Below are 15924 nucleotides of genomic sequence, written 5' to 3' on the forward strand. Positions count from 1 at the left end.
CTGCTGTTCAGATCTTGGGCCACCCCGTGCCCCATTTTGAGGTGATGGGCTCTGCTGAACCCAACAGCGTTCGCCCCTGCTGTGCCCTGCCCCGCCGCCCCGCTCACCACCGCCCCGTGCGCCCACGGCCCCGTGCGCCCACCGCCCTTCCCGCCGTCCCGCAGTGAGCCCAGAACCGGGTGCAGGGTGACGTGGCCGGCCTGGGGTGACGTTTCCCGCAGGACCCCCGCGGTGAGTAAAGCCCCGGCTGCCCGAGGAGGGGGTGCCAGGGCTGGGGGCACCCGGCCGTACCCCTCTGCCTCGGCTGGGGGGACACGGGATGGGGGGCACCCGGCCGTACCCCTCTACCCCAGGCGGGGCGGAGGGGGTGCAGGGCCAGCCCAGCCCGGCGGGCCGGTGCCGGGGGGTTTCGCGGTGGGGGTGCGGCGGGGAGCGGGGGGGGGGGGGTGTGCAGCGTGTCCGTGACTCAAGCGCCACGCGGCACCGCATCCCTGCGTGCTCGCCATCGCCATGGCAACCGCCAGGCAATCGGCGATAATTGCGTGCGTCGGCCTGGCAACGGGGCCAAATAAACCCCATCCCTCCTTTCGGGGGGCTGGCGGGGGCTGGCGGGGGGGAAGCGAAGGAAAAAAGGGGTCGCAGCCACCGATCGCCGCTCCCGGCCTTTTATTGGGGTCAGCAGCAGCGGGGGTGCACGGCGGCGGGGCCGCCCTCCCCGTAGGCGTCCCGCGGCACCCACGCGCCCTGGAAGGCGTCGAGGCAGGCGGCCAGCGAGCCGCCCAGCCAGGCGGCCGCGCGGCGGCGGGGGGCGGCCTCGGGGGGCGCCCCCAGCTCGGCGGCCAGGCGCCCGGCGAAGCCGCGCAGCAGCGTGGTGCCCCCCGCCAGCAGCAGGCGAGGCGGGGGGCTGCCGGGGGGGCCCCCGCACCGGCGCAGGCCGAGGGCCGCCTGCTCCAGCAGCCCCGGCCCCGGCAGCCCCAGGGCGGCGGGGGCCAGCAGCGCCTCGGCGCAGCGGAACCGCTCGTCCCCCAGGAGCAGCCCCGAGGCGCCGGGGGGGGGCGAGGGGCCGGGCCCCCCCGGCCCCCGGCAGGACGCAGCAGCAGGTCTCCTTCAAGCGGCGCAGGGGGTCGGCGTCCAGGCGGACCCCGCGGGACCCCAGCAGCCGGCCCAGGTAGAGGGTGAGGGCGTCCCCGGCCACGTCGAGGCGGAAGGTGGCGTGGGGCAGCGCGTAGCCCTCCCGCACCCCCGCCGCGTAGGAGGTGCCGGCACCGGAGCCCACCACCACGCCGGCGGTGCGGCCGTAGGAGTAGGCGGCGAGCAGGGAGCGGGGCAGCACCAGCATGGCCGGCACCCCGAAGCCCTCGAAGAGCAGCTCGGCCACCTTCTCCCGGTTGGCGATGGGAGAGAGCGGGGCGTCCGTGGCCAGCACGGCCACCTCCTCGGGGCAGACGCCCAGCTCCTGGTAGAGGACTCGGTGCCACAGCTCCTCCAGCCCGTCCCAGTCGGTGACCACGCCGTGGGTGAGGACGGGGCTGCCCCCCACCCGGCTGGGCACCACCGACCGCGGCTGCTCGTCCCCGGCCAGCCCGCTCCTGGTGTGGCCCGTCCCCGTGTCGATGACGACGGCACACAAAGCCTTGTACCTCTCCACCGGCTTGGTCCCCATCGCATCCGGGGCCGGCTCCGGTCCCTGGAGCCCTGCCTGGTGCGTGGGGGGGTCAATCACCGTAGCAACTGCCTGCATCACAGCGGTGACATCACCCGTTGCATGGGGGTTTGGTTCCCTTTCCCACTGGAAGACCTTTGGGGGTCCCCTGAGTCTCCCTGGGGCAGTACCTGCGGCCACAGGGACGAGGGCACGGGGAGGGTGCGCAGGGCGAGGAGTTTCACGTGCAAATCGAGTGGGGCTCCTCACTAGGAGCGAACTGGCCCCCGGGGAGAGGACTGGGACCAGGGCCAGGACCAGGACTGAGACCGGGACGTGGCTGGCACAGGTCCTGACTGGGTGCTGAGATGGGGCGAGCCTCCCCAGCCGAGGGCGGATGCTGTCTCGGGGGCAGAAAAAGGAGAAAAAGACGTGCGTTATAGGCTGGAAGGCTTCAGGGTAAAGAAAAGCTCCTCGGGGGCCAGCAGAGCTCCCCGGAGGCCACCAAAGCTCCCCAGGGGCCAGCAGAGATCCCCGCGGACCACCGAAGCTCCTCAGAGACCAGCAGAGATCCCCAGGGTCCACCAAAGCTCCCTGGGGGCCAGCAGAGCCCCAGACGGGCGCAGGGGTGCCGCGGGCAGTGCGGGTGCCCCCCCAGATACGGGTGCCAGAACCCGGTGGGGAGGACGGAGGGACAGGGCCGGCCGCCGGGGCCGGGCACGCAGCCTGCCCGGGGTGCGGGCAGCGGGGGCCGGGGTGCGGGCAGCCTCCCCCCGCCGCTCGCAGGCATCATTAGCAAAACTTGCCGGTTTCTAAAAATGGCGCCGCGGTGCCGCGGCGGCCGCTCTTCACGCCCGCTCCCCAGCACGCCGGCAGCCGCTAAAAACAGCTCGGCGCTGCCGGCTGCCTCCTGCCACCTCTTGCCGGGCCGGCTGACGCCAGAGACCGCTGCTTCGCTCAAACGCCGATTTGGCACAATTTTGCCCATCTCCAATCCAGCCCCCACCCCTGGCTGCCCGGTGGGCCGCGGCGGAGGTAAAAGCGGGGCAGGCTGCCCACCTGGGTGGCACCCGCTGCCCGCACCCGGCCTTTGCACCCGCTTCGCCACGAGGAGCCCAAAACCGCCACCGGTGCGAGGTGCCATTGCGGCAGCGCCGGCGAACACCGTCGCAGCACGTCCCCGGGCGCTGCCGGCAGCGGGACCGTGCCTGGCTCTGCCTGTGCGCCCGCAGCCCTGCGCGCGGCCACTCATGTTTTATAGATGGCTCTGATTTTAATAATTAATCCCTGCTAACGACAGCACTTTCCCCAAATAAAACATTTAAAGTGCTGTGTGTGCAAGGCGCGCTGCCGAGGCGGGACGCCGGCTGCTCTGCCGCAGCCGTGGCGGGTGGGCACGGCACGATGTGGCACGGCACGGCGCGGCGCGGCGCGGCAGGGCCGCACGTGCCCACGGCTCAACCAGGTGCTCCACCAACCGTGCCCAGCCATGCAGCACCTTAGGGTGTCACTTACCCAGTGCCCACCCTCGGGTGCCCACCCGTGCCCCGGCAGCACCTCTGAGACCCCCCCCCCCAGCTGGGGCAGGGGTGCCAGGTGCCGGGCGAGATGCCACCCTGCGAGGTCGCCCTGCCCGTCCCCTGTGCCGTGGCGGCATGCACAGCACCAGCGCCGATCCTGGCTGGCAGCAGCAGGCAGGGGCAAGCAGGGGTGGGCACTTGCCAGCTTGTGATGTTAAAGGCCAGGCGCTCGCTCCTCACCTCCCACGGCGTAATTAGGGCAGGATAAATGCGTATTAGCGTGAAATCTGTCATCTCTGCAAGCACATTTCGGGGGGGGGGGTGCAGCATAAGGCAGGGGCCCTCCTCACGCACGTCACCGTAACCACGCGAACCTCGTCAGCTAATGAGCAGTTCGCTGTGCCGCCCCACCGCGGGGCACTGACAGCCCTGCTCATGCGGGGTGCCCCCAGGGCTGCCCCCCGTGTCACAGGACAGCGGGCCCGGCACCCATCCGTCACCCAACCACAGGCCTGGGCACCCACCCTGCCCTGTGCTGAGGAGGGCAACACCCAGGGTGCCTGTCCAACCGTCCATCCATCCATCCATCCATCCATCCATCCCTGCATCCCTCCCTGCATCCCAGCTGCTGGTAGTGCCCAGCCGGTCACCCCAGCCGCACCCCTGGCACCCAGCATCCCCCAGCACCGGTGCCCAGCATCCCCCAGCACCGCCCGTGTCTGATCCAGCCCTAATAACCGCACGGTGCTGGGCCCTTCCCGTTGCCACAGCAACTTGGCAGCGTAGCCGAAATGGTGTTGCTTGGCCTCACGTGGGCAGGGCCGGCACCCATGCCGGGGGGCACGGCCACCCCAAAACCCAGGCCAGGGGAGCGGTTCGGCCCCACCGTGGGGAAACTGAGGCACCGTTCCGGCAGACCCCCTGACTGCAGGATGCTGGAACCCAGCCGCGCTAAAAATATCCTCCTGCAAGTAGCAGCAGAGCCATGCAGGTGCGAGGTGCCGGCGGAGACGGACAGCTTGGCTGATGGGAGCTGACGCGGCCCCGGGCTCCGGCGCCGCTTAATGAGCAGCCCAGGAGGTTTTATTTAAAGCTGGTGCTGGCTACAGGACCCGCGTGGCTGGCCACGGACCGCGGAGCGGAGCTGCCCACGGCTGCGGGGCTGGGGCTGGGGCATGTTTCAGCATCCCCTGCCCATCCCCAAACCCTGCCCTTGCCCCCACCCCAAGCTCTGGACGTGCACCCAGGGGGTGATGCCCATCACCGGCCCCCTCCTCTTTTCCAGTTTCTTGTTCTAGGGGATTTTTGCTCCAGAACTGGAGCGGAGGGGACGTCCTCATCAGGAAGAGCTCCTTACAGATGTGACATCTGCCGCCACTGCCAGCAAAAGGAGCGGAGAAAGCTGGCTCATCTGGCAGCAGGCATTGGTGGGGGGCTCAGCCGCTCTCCCCTGCTCCTGGGGAGTCCCAGTTCCAGCCTCTGGGCATGCCCTGGGGCACAAGATGCACCGTCCCCTGCACAGGCAGCAGCTAAAGCAATTAGGGTGCAATTAAGTGAGGCTGGTAATGACGCTTGGTCACCATGCAGCAGTCCCAAGGCCGGTTCAGTGTGCCGCGCCAGGACCCTGTGCAGGCAGGCAGGGTGGGCAGCGGTGCCCAAAAGCAGGCAGCACTGGGCTGTACTGTGGGCTGGGTACCACTGTGTCCACCGCTGTGATTGTGTGTCCTGGGCACCGTGGTCCCATGGGCACCTCAGTGCCAGGGACACTGTAATCCCATGGTGTCACGGTCCACTCGGTGGACTCGTGATGGTTCGTTTGCTACGATCTCGAAAGTGCAAAATTAAGGTGACCAACACCAAAGGGGATAGCAGTAATCACACAGTAAAACTTTATCGTATTGCCTGTGAAGAGGCACGCGATAGTTAGAGATGGGTGAGAGAAAGGAGAAAAGTAAAGTTAAGTTTAGAGAGAGGAGAAAGAGAGGTTATAGCTACCACCGCTGATCTCAAGATGTCCTAACGGTCCCGGGTCCAGCTAATGCTGCGTCGTCGATCGTCGTGGTCCTTGGTGGGGAAGCTTCAAATTCCCATTGTTCAGAAGTCATCTTTTATGCTTAGTAACACACCTTGCTCCACCTCTGCCTCAGGAGTCTCCGCCCTTCTCAGAATACAATTATCATATCTCCGCCCTTCTCGAGCGAGGCTATCATGCAGGCGCAGGGTCGGTGTCCGAGGCGTGGTAAGTCTTGGAGGCGGGTAGCCTTCGACCAGGAGGTCTGTTGTGGTATTATAATGAAGCAAAGTTCGTCTAGAATTCATGATTTCTTCATCGATGTTATGGCAACGGTCGCAATCCATCCTTTTTGACGGTAGCTGTGCGGTTACCTCTAAGGGCTCTGGCCAGGTACCTTCCAGGAGCCTTGTACCGCACATTCTGTCCTTGGGATCGGCCGCTGCGCTCCAAACAGGCCATTGTCAGGTAATGTACTGTTCATGTTCCTGACGACAGTGTTGAGACAATGCTGATTTTCTGACCGACTCTTACACATGGCCAGGTACCCGTGAACCCAAGGGCACCCTGATCCCATGCCCAGGCACCCATCATCCCAGGAGCATCATGATCCCGCGGGCGCCGTGATCCCAGGCGCCCATCGTGCCGTGATCCCGGGGCGCCGTGACCCACACCCTAGGCAGCGGGATCCCGGGGGCACCATCACCCCGCGCCCAAAAGCGTGGTGCTCCCCGCACCACCTCGCGCCCCACAGCCACGCTGGCCCCGCAGCCAGGCAGGTGCCTCGAGCCCACCTGGCTGGCAGAGCCCACGCGGCTGGCAGAGCCGTCGGCACAGCCACCAGGGCTATATTTAGCCGCAGCTGAAGAGGGTGGAAAAAGCTGTACCCAGCGAGATGCCACCTCCCCGCCATGGCCCCAACCGCCCAGGTAAGGGGGCAGAGGCGAGGGCCACGGCTTGGCACCCGCTGCCATTTGGGATCGCCGGCGAGCGGGGCCACGGGGGACGGTGCCCAGGGTGGCCACGCCAGCACCGGTGTGCAGGTGCCCTCCCGTGGCTGGCACGGGAACGGTGGGTGCACCCTCACCCGTGCCCCCCGTGAGGTGGGTGCCCCGAGGGGGTGGGAACCCGGAGTGGGGAGCACCCCCCCCCCCCCCGCAGGGGTACAGGGGTGCTGCCAACCTGGGGCATGGCCCCCCTCAAAGACACAGTCCCAGCCTGGGAACAAATATAATTAGGTTTTAATGAGTGATTCGAGCAGCCAAGGGGCTGGAAACCCCATGGGACACCTGGGTGGGCCAAGCCACCCCACGGCACCCGCTGGGGCTGAGCCCGGGGCCCCGTGGCACCCAGCCGCTGTGGGGCTGAGCCCCAGACCCCACGGCACAGCCTCACCGGCGTGGGGCTGAGCGCCCCAGCACCCAGCCAGTGCAGGCAGCCCATGGCGTGGGACCAAGCCTGGGGAGCACCCAGCAGGGTCCGGGTGTGATCCGTGGGAAAGCACCCCACAGGACCCGGCTGCCTCCCAGCACCCATCCCATAGGGAGGGTGTCCCGTAACACCTGGCTGCACACCGCAACCCTCCTAGGGAGAGCGTGCCCGCGGTGTATGGGGGTCCAGGAGCCCCCGCAGTGCAGGGCACCGCATCAGCACATGGATGTGTCCTCCTCCTCTTCCTCCTCTTCCTCCTCCTCCTCGTTATCCTCATCCTCATCCTCGCCAACAGGCAGCTGCCCCAGGGTGGCAGGGGGGAAGGGGGGGCCACACTCCAGATTGACGTAGGTGACGGCCAGGTTGACATAGTGCTCGCCCTCCAGCGTGGCCAGGACACGCTCCAGCTCGCCCACCAGCCCCGTGAAGGACGGCCTCTCCTCGGGCGCCGGCGCCCAGCAGCTCAGCAGCACCCTGTACCTGCCCCGACACCCCCGTCAGCACCAGTGGCCCCCCGGGACCCCCCCCCCCCCCGCCACCCTGCCCACCCCCCAGCCCCACTCACAGGGTGTCAGGGCAGTGGCAGGGCTGCGGAAGGCGTCTCCCCCGCAGCAGGTAGCTGGCCATGTCGTAGGGGTCCACCCCGGGGTACGGCGATGCCCCCCGCGTCAGCAGCTCCCACATGAGCACCCCGAAGGACCACTGCCGAGCAGAGAGCCACCATGGCGGGGGGGCAGGTGGGATGGGGACGGGGGTCAGGGGACAGGGACGGGGGTTGTGCCTACCACGTCCGACTTGGTGGTGAATTTTTGGGTCTGGAGGCTCTCCAGTGCCATCCACTTGACGGGCAGCTTGGCGTGGCGGTGCCGCTGGATGCTGTAGTACTCTTTGCCGAACACATCCCGCGCCAGCCCGAAGTCGGCCACCTTCACCGTCAGCGTCTCGTCCAGCCTGCGGGACAGTGTTTTGGGGTGGGGGGTGGGGGCGGCCACCAGGCAGCACCCCCCATGCCCACAGGGTGACCCCATGGCAGGGCTCCGGCGGGTACGGCCGCACTCACATGCAGTTCCTGGCCGCCAGATCCCGATGCACAAACTTCTTCTGGGCCAGGTACTCCATGCCCAGGGCCACCTGCAGCCCGAAGCCGATGAGATCCTTCACCGTGGGGCTCTGCGGGGTGGGAGCGGTGAGCGGGGTGACCTTGGCCCCCCAACACATTCCCCCCCCCCCCCCCCCAAGGGTACCCCCTACCCGCTCCTGGGCACGGATGAAGTGGCGCAGGTCCCCATGGCGCATGTAGGGCAGGACAACGAGGGGCAGCCCGTGGCGGGGCAGGCACACCCCCAGCAGCGAGAGCACCTGGGGGTGGTGGAAGCTCTTCATGAGGATGCCCTCGCGCAGGAACTCCTCCACCTCCTCCACGTCCGTGATGCCTGCCGAGAGCCGAGCCGTGGGGCGCCCCGCCGCCGCGCCGTGCCGCGGGACCGCGCCGTAAGACCGTGCCGCGGGACCACACCGCGGGAGCGGGCGCTACTCACGGTGCAGGGACTTGACGGCACAGTGGAGGTCCCCCAGCAGCGGGTCCGTGTAGGTGCCGTGGCAGACGCTGCCGAAGTGCCCTGCGGGGACAGGCGGCGTGAAGCCGGCACCGCGCGTGGCGAGCGGGCGACGTCACAGCCGAATCGGGGTGCGGCGTCACCTTTGCCGATGACCTGGTGGCGGTGGGTGACGAGCCGCTCCTCGGGGATGAGGATGTCCTTCACCTCCTCCAGCAGCTCCGGCCTCAGGTCCTCCAGGCAGCAGGATGTGGCCCTGAGCAGGGGCACGGGGGAGCCGCCACCCGCCACGCCGGCACCGGTGCCGGCGAAGCGCGCCCGGGTCCCCAGTGGGCCGGGACCGCCTGCCGCGGGCAGCACTGCTGGGACGGCCGGAGGCAGGGTGAGGGGCTGGGCAGGCACCCGGCACCCCACCACCCACCGGCGACCACCCACTTACCCAGCACCTCCCTGTAGTCGACGCCGGGCCGCTGGGTGGTGGTGGGGGGGTCGCCGCGGCCGGGCTGCACCAGCAGCTCCAGGTTCTCCGTCCCTGCGGGCAGCAGCGGGGTGGGCGGCGGGCGGCGCGGCGGGGGACCGGGGGGCAGCGGGGCGCCCGGCGAGCGCGGCACTCACCCCTTCTCTTCCTCCAGCGCCAGCGGAGCAGCGCGGCGGCCAGGATGCAGCAGACCAGGAAGGTGACACCGATGCCCAGGGCCAGGCTGGCGGCCAGGTCCAGCGAGGCGGGGGGGGGGCAGCACCCAGCCCAGCGCCTCGCAGGCACCATTCATGCAGATCTGGGCGAGCAGGGGCTCAGTGGGGACGGGGTGGGCGACACCGAGGCGGGGGGGGGGGGGGTCGCCCGCCCAGGGGGTGCCTACCTCCACGGGGGCCCCGGCCGGGGGCAGACGCAGCTCACGGGGCAGGCGGCACGTCACCTCGTTCTTCAGCACGTTGGGGTGGCAGTCCCGGCCGCCCACCGTCATGGTGATGTTCATGCAGGTGGCCACGGCGTCCAGCCCCAATTGCTGCTCGGACACGGCGCCCTGAGCCCGGGGGTCCCGGCAGCGGGACCCCCCCCCCTCCCCGACCCCGGCTCACCCCGCTGCCCCACGTACGTGCACCTCGATCTCGTCGTCGCCGGGCTTGAGGCGGAGGCGCCCGTCCTCCTGCTCCAAGGGGAAGACCTTGGGCCGGGGGTAGTAGCGGAGGCGGAAGAGCTGGCGGCCAGCGGCACCGTCCAGCAGCACGCTCAGGTTCCCCGGCGCCGTCTCCACCTTGCTCTCGAAGGGGAAGGCTGGGCTTCGGCACAGCAGCCGCTCCGGCGCCCGCGGGCCCTCGCACTCCTGCGGGCAGGGAGAAGCTGGGTGCCGGCGCGGCACCGTGCCCGGCGCTGGGGCGGGCAGGGTAGGGCCGGGGCGAGGGGGCGACGGCCTCCTGCTCCGGCGCTTACCACGGCTTCGGTCCTCACGCCGCCGGCTTGAAAGCGGATCTTGGCACGATACACCGAGTCCAGGTGGGTGCCGATGACGGTGAGTATCGAGCCCCTGCGGCGAGCAGGGGTCAGGGCCCCAGGGTGCACGTGGTCCCCAGGGTGCACGTCGTCCCCGGGGTGCACGTGGTCCCCGGGGTGCACGCGGTCCCCAGGGTGCACATCGTCCCCGGGGTGCATGTGGTCCCCAGGGTGCACGTCGTCCCCAGGGTGCACGTTGTCCCCGAGGTGCACGTGGTCCCCGGGGTGCACGCGGTCCCCAGGGTGCACATCGTCCCACGGGTGCACGTGGTCCCCAGGGTGCACGTCGTCCCCAGGGTGCACATTGTCCCCAGGGTGCACATCGTCCCCAGGGTGCACGTGTTCCCCGAGGTGCACATGGTCCCCGGGGTGCACGCGGTCCCCGGGGCGCTTGTGGTCCCTGGGGTGCATGCGGACCCCAGCGCCTCGTCCAGCCTGGCCGGGGCGGTGGGGAGGCCAGGGCTGTCCCCCCCCAGGGGAAAGGAGCCCGCGCACTCACTCATAGCTGCAGCTGGGGACGACGGCCGAAATGAAGGGGTCGGGGCGGTACTGGAAGGGCAGAGGGGCCAGGAACTCCTCCCCGTCGATCCACAGGGCCACCCGGGCTGAGCCCAGGCCACCGGTGGCGGGAGCCGTGCACCGAATTGCCTCCTCGCCCTGCCTGGGGACGCGGCAGCCATGGCTGGAGGGGACTGCGGGGGGGGGGGGGGGTTCCCGTGCCCGTCCCCGAGCCAGGGACCCCGCTGTGCCCGGTGGGGGCAAGGCAGGGGCGTACCTGGGCTGCCCGGCCAGGGGGCACTCGGAGCCGTTGACCATCACTCGCCAGCTGCTCCCCGCTGAGAGGTGGGTGCCACGCAGGGAGAGGTGGGTGCCACCCCCCCGGGGGCCAAACGGCGGGTGCAGGGCGCTGACGTGGGGCTCCTGGGCAGAGACGGGGTCGGTGGCGTGGGTGGGTGAGCCAAACCCCCCCCGCCCAAAGCCCGGACCGCCAGCGCAGGGCCGTACCACGAAGGCGAAGCCGCCGAGCGTGGCGGAGCCGTGGACGCGGAAGCTGGAGGGTCCGGCGGGTTCCTCCACGGTGAGCACCACAGACGCCGGGCCCCCCGCTGCCGTCGGGCCCCCCGGCTCCAGCTCACACACCAGCACGTCCACAAAGTCCTTGCGGCGGGAGGTGGGCAGGGGTCTGCGGGGCGATGATGGGGGGGTCAGCCCCAGGCCGGGGCGGGGGGGGGGTCAGCCCCAGACCCCTCTCTGCTGCTGTTTCCCCCCGCGCCGGGCACCGCCGCGCACCTGTGGCTCTTGCTCTCCTCCGGCAGCACGGTGCAGCCTCGCCGGCCCACCGCCACCCGGTAAGCACCGGGGGGGCTGCGGCGGGGGTAGAGGTCCGAGTGGGAGCGGAATGTCATGCCGCAGAGCGTCACCCGCGTCCGGCCCCGCAGCGGGGCGCTCCGGGGGTGGAACTGCGGGAGACGCACCCGCGTCACCCTGAGCCCCAAAAGCCCGGTGACGGTTGTGGGTCCGGGAAGCCCCTTCCCCGGGGGGCACGACGCCCATCCCGGGGAGGGGGGTCTCTGGACGAAGCAAAGGTCCCGCCACGCGCCCACCCCACTTGCCACCTCCCTCCCCATCCGAGCGCTTGGGAGATGCGGGGAGCGGGGGAGACGGCGGCGCAGACCTACGTCGGTGAGGACGGGTGGGCAGCTGTCCTGGACCCAGGGGCCGGCGCACTCGTGGCGGCGCGCGCACCCATCCCCGCACCAGCCGCAGCCCATGAAGCGCTCCGCTCGCAGGCAGCGCTGGCACGTGGAGAAGTGGCGGCAGCCAGGACCGGTGACGTTCAGGCGCCACACCTGGGGACAGAGAGCGGAGGCGAGAGGGGCACGACGGGGCTCGGCGCCCGCCCCGGACCCCCCAGGACCCCCGCTCACCTTGGTGCCAGCAGTGAAGAACAGCGAGTGGCTCTGCAGCCCCATGGCACCCCGCACCGGCCCCGGCTCCCCCAGGGAGAAGTTGGCCAAGGTGAGGAGGTAGGAGCTGGAGCGCTGGAGCACCATCTGCGGCGGGGCAGAGCAGGGGGCTGAGCACGCCCCACGTGCCGCTCGGAGCGCCCCACACCACCCGGCCCCCCCGGCCCACCTGGAAGATGCGTCCCTCCGCCGTGCCCAGGTGGGCCACGGTGACGTCCCCCAGGGCGGTGACGAAGATGGAGGTGAGGAGGACGCCGGCCAGCTGCCCGTTGAACAGGTCCACCTTATGGGAGGCAGCGGGGACGAGGGTGGGCTGGTCCCAACAGCTGGTGTTGGCCACCGGTGCCGAGAGGTTCACCTGCGGCCAAGCGTGGGGTGGGTGCCTTGAAGCCAGCCCCAGCGCCCCGATCCCCCCATACCCTCGTGGGTGGGCACCAGCTCCAGCCACAAAATACTCTGGGGAGCACCCGATTGCCTAAGCTCCCTTCCAGGCTGGGAAAATTTTGGGGGAAAGAACACATCCGCAGCCCCTCCCGCAGCCCCCGCACGGCGTCAGATCCTGCCCTCCCCTCCCACCCCATCTGGATGTGGTTATCCGTGCCGGCACCGCTCGGCGAGCACCCCAAAACCAGCCCTCCCCGTCCCCAGGGCTCAGTGGGGGGCAGGGGATGAAGGGGGACCCCAGGCGCCAGGGGGTCCCCACCGGCCCCCCACCGATGCACGGGGCCAGGGATCCCCCCCCCCGGCTCGCCCTGCCAGCGGCGTGAGTCAGCGGCAGTGAGCCGCCTGCTCCGCGCACGGGAAGAGGAAGGGATTTGGCTGCACCTTGCCCCGCGCCTGGCTGAGAACTCCAAAACTCGTGTCACGGGTGCTTGCTGGGACCCTGCCTGCAGAGGGGGCCCTGCCGGGGAGCCCGCCCATCCCGCCCGTGCCGGAGCTTGTCCCCGGGACACGGCGTTCCTGCCCCACGGCTGCGGCAGACGAGAAACCCCCGTGACTAATTGCGCTTCCGCCTGCGGTTTATTTGCCCAGAGAAGGCGGTGGCCCGGGGGGGGGGCGAGGCGGGAGGGGCCGGGCACCCAACGCACGGTCCCCCTGGAGAGGGTGGCCGTCAACGTCCCAGCGCCGGGGACAGTCACCGCGGGGCCGGAGCCGGCGTTCCCCCGGGGAAGCCACGCCGAGGAGAGGGACTTTTGGCCCGACGCGCGGCGAGCAGCGGTGCGCCCACGTGCTGGGAACGCGTGTCTGCGGCACCCGGCGCGGGAGACCACGGGGTGCCCGGGGTGGGGCGCGCAACCGGATCCGTGCCAGCACCCTGCCTCCTCGGCGCGGCCAGGGTTGGCGAAACGCGGCGGGCTCTGCGATAGGCAGCGGGCGGCTGGTGGGGCTGACTCACACCTGGGTGACGCCGCTCTCCCCCCCCCCCCCCCCCCCCGCCCCGCTCCGGTTCACCCCGCTTTACCAGTGCTTCCCGGCATCCCGGATCCACCTCCCCGCGTCCCAGTCAACCCCCAGGCCCACCGGGACAGACGCGGCACGGGGCGGGGGACTCACGTTGTGCGGGCAGTACTCCACCGGTTGGAAGAAGCTGAGCCCCCGCAGCAGCGGCCGGTGCCCGGTGCCGCAGCACTTCTCCATGCCCTCCTCTATGGCCTGGTTGAGGAGGCGGAGGGGGAAGGCGCAGACGGCCGAGTCCTCCCGCGGCACCCGGCTCTCCAGCCGGCTCTCGGCAAAGGCGCCGAAGAGCACCGTGTCGGTGTCGTTGATGCCGAGGTCGCGGGCCAGGCGGGCGCCGGGGCGGGCGGCGTGGGCTGCCTGCAGCACGTTGTAGGCGACATCCCGCTCGGCGTCCTCCTCGCCGCCGCGCCGCCGCCGCCGCCGCCGCCGCTTGGACTCGAAGCGGCAGTCGAGGACGAGCTCGCGGTAGCGGCGGAGGTCGCGCTCGTGGGTGCTGAGCCGTGCCAGGCGCGTGTGGTACGCTGCCGAGCCCGGCCGCTCCTGCTGCACCGTCAGGAAGTAGACGTGGTCCCCGTCGGCGAAGGAGTGCACGTAGTGGATGGTGTAGTTGTCCCGGTATTGCGGCAGCACCGTCAGCCACTGGAAGTCATCCGAAAAGCCGTCCAAGGTGCCCTTCAGCCTGCGGACGGACACCGACTGCGGGCTGTACCGTGCCGCCACGCTGCTGTTGATGGTGGAGCCGAGGTAGAAGAAAGAAGCGTAGGAGGTGGCCACCACGGTGGCACTTGTCCCCAGGGGGCTGGCCACGCAGTCGGGGCAGGACGCAGGGCCGTTGCCCGTGGCCGAGTACAGGCAGCGCGTGGTCGTGATGGCCACCTTGCCGTCCCGCACCTCCAGCTGGTGCTGGTAGCACAGCCCGTGCCGCGCTGTGCCGCAGCTGTACAGCCATGGCTCCAGCGGGTCCAGCAGCAGCAGGACGTTGTCCGTGTCCTCGGGGCCGTCCGCGGCAGCCGGGCACAGGCGGCAGATCTCACACTCAGCGCTGCCCACCGGGCCGGTGACAAGGACGGAGAGGAGGCGCAGCTCGGGGCTGGCCAGCAGGATGCGGTTGCGGATGGCCACGAAGACGGCGGCCGGGCCGGCGGAGTCGGCGAAGACGGCGACGTTCTGCACGGGGCTGCCGGCGTCGAGGCCAGGCAGCGTGTAGGGGACGGAGAAGTTCCTGGTGGAGCTGTAAGGGATGCGGGGGCACTGCCAGGTGTCGGCGCCCAGCGGGGCCAGGGCGAGCGCCAGCAAGAGGCACGCGCGACGTGACAGCCCCATGCTGCACGGTGCCGCCGGTGCGGGGTTATCGATGGCGCTCAGCACCGAGCGGGGTCGGGACACACGGAGGACGGGTCACCATTGCATCTGCGAAATGAAAGGAGAAAGGGTTTTACCTGCCGTAGTCAGGTGAGGACCTTTGGGCACTGCCGCAGCTGTGTGTGGGGCAGGGGGTGCCGGGGTCCCCCGGGGCCAGCCGATGACGGGCGCTACCGGGGAAGGATCGGCCGCACCGAACCTCTTCCCAAATACCGCAAAGCAGGAGATGAAGCCAAACTGCCTGCGGCAGGGGGGGGACAAAAATCCTGCCCGCTGCCACCTCCCGGACCCTCGCCTGTCCCCCGGAGGCATCCCTGCCCTGCAAGACCCCCTTCCTGGGCACTGGAATGGGGACCCTGCCAGCCCCCCCCCCCGGGAACAAGGACCCCGAGGGCCCCCTGGGGCCGGGGATGGGGACCCCTGCCAGCCCCGGGGACAGCAATGGGGACAGGGCATCCCCGCGGGACTGGGACAAGTCCCCTGCCAGCCCCCAGGGACAGGGACCCCGACGTAACCCCCGGGGCCGTGTCGTTCGTCCCGTCCCCCCCCCCCGTCCCGTCCCCGCTCCAGCTCACCGGGGCCGGGAGCGGTTCCCAGCCGGGATCCCCGTCGGGTCCGGCTGTCCGAGACCGCCCCGTCCCGTCCGGTCCGGTGCCGAGCCGTGCCGGGCGGCGGGGCCCTCACCTGGGCGCTGCCGGGCCGTGCCGTGCCGTGCCGTGCCGGGGCGGAACGGAACGGAGCGGGGCCGTGCCGGAGGAGGCGAGGCGGGCCGGGGCGGGCCGGGGCGGGCCAGGGCCCTGCCCCCGGGCCGTGCGGGGCTCCCCGAGGGCCGGCACCGGCACACGCAGCCCGGGGGAACGGGGGTACCCGGGGGAACCGGGAGCCCGGGGGAAGCATACGGTGCCGAGGTGCCCGGAGGGTTCGCCGGGCACCCCGGGGGGGACGAGGTTGGGTGGGCACGGTGCCCAAAAGGGACACGGGTGAGAGGCGGAGGCCCCCGGTCGGGACACGGCGCGATGCCTTGGCGGGCCAGCGCCAACCGGGTGGCCGTCGGAGGGTCCCCAGGGCTGAGAGACAGCTGCCAGCATCCCAGGGCGCGTGTGGGGTCCGGGCGCGTCGGCACCCTTTGGCCCCTCTGCCGCAGCCCCCGGCCCCAGGGCCACCCGTGTCGACACCCTGACGCGTGAAATCGCAGCTTCCCCGAAGCCGCCCGTGCTGGCACCACGCTTCCCGCTCACTTCCAGGCCGGCGAGGCGGCCTTCCTGGGAGCGCGGCAGGCTCAGAACCGGGGATTCCAGCCGGGGAGGGCAAGAGCAGGGCCAGGGCAGCCACAGCTTTGTGAGGAGAGCTACGGGGGTTATTTCTGTTGTGCCCATTCTTTGTCTTGTGTCCCTTTTCACCCCCCCCCATCAAGGGCTGCGTGAGGTGGCAGGAGCTGCAAGCGCTGCCGGGACTCGCTGCTGTTCCCAGGGATGAAGGAAGATG

General features: G+C 70.5%; 1 protein-coding gene and 1 pseudogene across 1 annotated transcript; both read right to left on the reverse strand.

Annotated features, from left to right (window-relative positions):
* Positions 1-675: 675 nt before the first annotated feature.
* Positions 676-1741, reverse strand: LOC115333416 (annotated as a pseudogene).
* Positions 1742-6397: 4656 nt separating this feature from the next.
* On the reverse strand, positions 6398-15161 carry MST1R (macrophage stimulating 1 receptor). Its single transcript, XM_041118638.1, is given in 22 exon segments — positions 6398-7084; positions 7170-7306; positions 7390-7555; positions 7665-7774; positions 7856-8037; positions 8143-8223; positions 8304-8519; positions 8600-8692; positions 8776-8893; positions 8895-8936; positions 9021-9167; positions 9258-9485; positions 9593-9686; positions 10152-10313; positions 10428-10573; positions 10658-10835; positions 10943-11112; positions 11332-11502; positions 11581-11706; positions 11789-11977; positions 13174-14487; positions 15124-15161. Coding segments are annotated over 21 exon segments (4248 nt in total). The 5' UTR covers positions 14401-14487; positions 15124-15161; the 3' UTR covers positions 6398-6819.
* Positions 15162-15924: the final 763 nt, after the last annotated feature.

Source organism: Aquila chrysaetos, chromosome 20, assembly GCF_900496995.4.
Source record: "Aquila chrysaetos chrysaetos chromosome 20, bAquChr1.4, whole genome shotgun sequence".
Taxonomy (NCBI): Eukaryota; Metazoa; Chordata; class Aves; order Accipitriformes; family Accipitridae; genus Aquila; species Aquila chrysaetos.